Source organism: Strix uralensis, chromosome 25 (genome assembly GCF_047716275.1).
Source record: "Strix uralensis isolate ZFMK-TIS-50842 chromosome 25, bStrUra1, whole genome shotgun sequence".
Classification (NCBI taxonomy): Eukaryota; Metazoa; Chordata; class Aves; order Strigiformes; family Strigidae; genus Strix; species Strix uralensis.
In genome coordinates, this window is record NC_133996.1 from 2,813,327 (window position 1) to 2,816,464 (window position 3,138).

General features: G+C 55.7%; 1 protein-coding gene across 1 annotated transcript; it reads left to right on the plus strand.

Annotated features, from left to right (window-relative positions):
* Positions 1 to 377: 377 nt before the first annotated feature.
* LOC141954733 (uncharacterized) lies at positions 378 to 2,539 on the plus strand. The gene is made up of 2 exons (XM_074894524.1): positions 378 to 1,457; positions 2,117 to 2,539. The coding sequence occupies exons 1-2, from the start codon at positions 897 to 899 to the stop codon at positions 2,537 to 2,539; spliced, it is 984 nt and encodes a 327-aa protein (XP_074750625.1). The 5' UTR covers positions 378 to 896.
* Positions 2,540 to 3,138: the final 599 nt, after the last annotated feature.

The following is a 3,138-nucleotide window of genomic DNA, read 5'->3' on the forward strand; positions in this document are numbered from 1 at the left end:
TTCCAGCTTAGTGTTTCATTTGCAGCACAGCAAATTGACCCCATTCATGGAATGGAATAGGATAGGATAGGATAGGATAGGATAGGATAGGATAGAATAGAATAGAATAGAATAGAATAGAATAGAATAGAATAGAATAGAATAGAATAGAATAGAATAGAATAGAATAGAATAGAATAGAATAGGAATATTTCAGTTGGAAGTGACCAACAATGAACATATACTCCAACTACCTGAACACTTCAGAGCTGACCAAGCTAAAGCACGTTAATAAGGGCACTATCCAAATGCCTCTTCAACACTGACAGGCGTGGGGCATCAACCACCTCTCTAGGAAGCCTCTTTCAGGGTTTGACCACCCTCTCGGTAAAGAAACGCTTCCTCATGTCCAGTTCATTCTCGGGAGCAGCACGCAGAGCCTGCTGAAAGCTCAGAGCATCCTCTGGGGACACGCACACCACGACAGAAGCAGCGCTACTGAAATCACACGGCGGGTTTATTCCAGAGAAGAGGGGACGGGCAGTTCTGCACGGGGGGGAGGTGCCCAAGGGAAAAACTTCAGCTCCGGGACACTTGGAGGCCCAGCACTGCGGCCTTCCCCATCCCTCCCTGGGCACCAGCTCCCAGGGCCAACAGGACGCAGCACTGGCCTGGCAGGACACGCCAAAAGCAAAGACAGCTGCGCTCACTCCTTGGCTCCAAACGGCTCTCTCCAGGAGAAGGGAACAGGGCTCTCTAGCAATTCCCTCTGTTTTCCCCTTCCTGTTGCCAGGAGACAGGCGCCAGGCTGCCATGTCACTGGGATGCAGCACAGTCGTCACGGTGACGTTGGCACCTGGCACCAGGGCCCTTCATTCTGCTGACCAGCACGACCCAGACCGGTCAGAGAAAGGGCCATGGATGGACACGTGAGCCAAGATATGAAAAAACAAATTAAAATGGAGCCGCCTTCGCCAGAGACACCCTGGGCTTCCGACCCAGAGGGGTCAGCTTGGTGGCCGGCTTCACCCTGTCCCAGCCGTCCAGGAGGGGATACGGGAGCATCTTGGGACGCTGCCACCGGGCCTCTCCCGGAAGGAAATGCCCTCCAAGCTTTTGTGGGTGACTCCCGGGCCCCCATGACATGCCATCTCCTCCTAGAAGACATCTGTGCTAACACCAGCCCGGCTTCAGCCCAGCTCTTCCTCCAGAAGCTCTGGGAGGTTGTCAACAGCCAGCACTTCCAGTCCATCTGGTGGGGAGACGATGGCAACTGCATCGTCATCGCCAAAGAACTCTTCCAAACGGAAGTGCTGGGCAGGAGGGGACACCACAAGATCTTTGAAACTGAGTCCATGAGAGGCTTCGTTCTCCAACTCAACCTCCATGGATTCTGCAAAATGGAGAGGGATTCCATCATCTCCATCTCCATCGAGGAGCTGCAGGCAGTAGCAGCAGCAGGGCCTGCTCTGGGCAAGGTACGTCAGGTCCTCCGCACACGAGCGAACCCTCGGGACAGTTGGAGAGGGGGAGAGGTTCACCTTCAGATAAAATAAACCTTCTCAAGGTAGGGAGCAAGGATGGGGCTGGGAGAAAATCGCCTGATTTTGGCTCACGGGTCATTTTCAGGAATTCTCAGTGCAGGATTTCGGAGGAGTAGGTGCTGACAAAATGGATTTGGGTTATTTCTGCTTGCTTTGAACCCAGAAAACACAGAGACCATCCCACCAACTGTGCTTGCTCCGTATCTGGCTGCACCAAACATTTCAATCTTCTTGCGGCATCAGCTGAATGCTGACAAGATACACGCCAGCCTCACATTATTCCCAACGTGTCCATTCCATTCTGAGGAGCCTGAAAACTAGTGGTGGATGGCTTTCTCCATCGCTTTTTAGGCCTTTGAAAACCCTGCACTTCTCTGCTCCCAAGAGCCCAAAACACAAGGCTGGTTATTACTTAACAAAACCCGATCCTAACATTTGATTCAGCCAAATCTTGGCGTTTAAAATGCCCTGGAGAGCCCTTTTTCATACCCACCCACGTTTGTCTTTTCTGGTGCAGATGCTTAGTTATGGGACCTCTGTCTTTCTCTTTCCTGCAGTGATGGCAACTAACTCCTCTCCTTTGCATTCCGTAGCTGCTCTTCTACCGCAACCCCCTCTTCAACAGAGATGACCCCAACCTCCTCACGATGTTCACGCAGAGTGCCGGGGCCAGAAAGAGAGCCCCAGCTGCACCCCCACTGGGCCCCGACATGGAGGAAGACCACCCGAGAAGACGACGCCCTGAGGCTCAGCCAGCGGTGGGAGCTGCGCAGGAGGACAATGACACCCGGACATCGGCAACCACCAGCTCCACACCCACCGAGCTGTGGGCCGGCACAACTGCCCCGAGGGGCAGTGCCAGTCCCCCCCCACCCAAACGCCACTGCAGCCACAGCCCCGCTGGCACCCAGGAGGCGGCTCCTGCTCCAGCCACGGCTTCACCACCCCCTGTCACACCTCCTGCCCCTGCAAACAGCCCCCGCACCCCAGCCAGGGGATTCTCTTCTTCTCCCTAATAAACCTTTCCTAGCTGCCTTGACCTGTCTCTACAGTCTCACAGTCGCTGTCTCCACACCCGGGGCGGGGGGGGTTGTTGCCTTTGGGGACACGAAGGCTTTGGCTCCAGCCCAGGAAAGCCAAAGGCCCCAGGCACAAGCGCTGCGCTCAGCAAAACCCAGCAAAAGGCCACCCTGGGGCTAATCCAGGAGCTGCACCAGCACCCAGGGCCACTCCAACCAAACCAGTCCCTCACAGCTCTTGGGGAGGCCATGCCCCTTCCTCCCCCAGCTCAGGCCAGGGGCCAGGGGCAGCGGGGCTGCAGGGAGCACACTTGGCTTCTCCTGCCCATCCCACAGCCCAGCTGGGGAGAGCTACAGCATTGCCGCCGGCACAGCCACACCTCTGTCCTATGGGAGTCACAGCTTGGCCCTACTGCAGGAAGAACCTCTCCCAGCAGCAGAGAATCACAGAATGGTTTGGGCTGGAAGGGACCTTTAAAGCTCACCTGGTCCAACCCCCCTGCCATGGGCAGGGACATCTTCAACTAGATCAGGTTGCTCAGAGCCCCGTCCAACCTGACCTTGAATGTCTCCAGGGATGGAGCATGTACCACGTC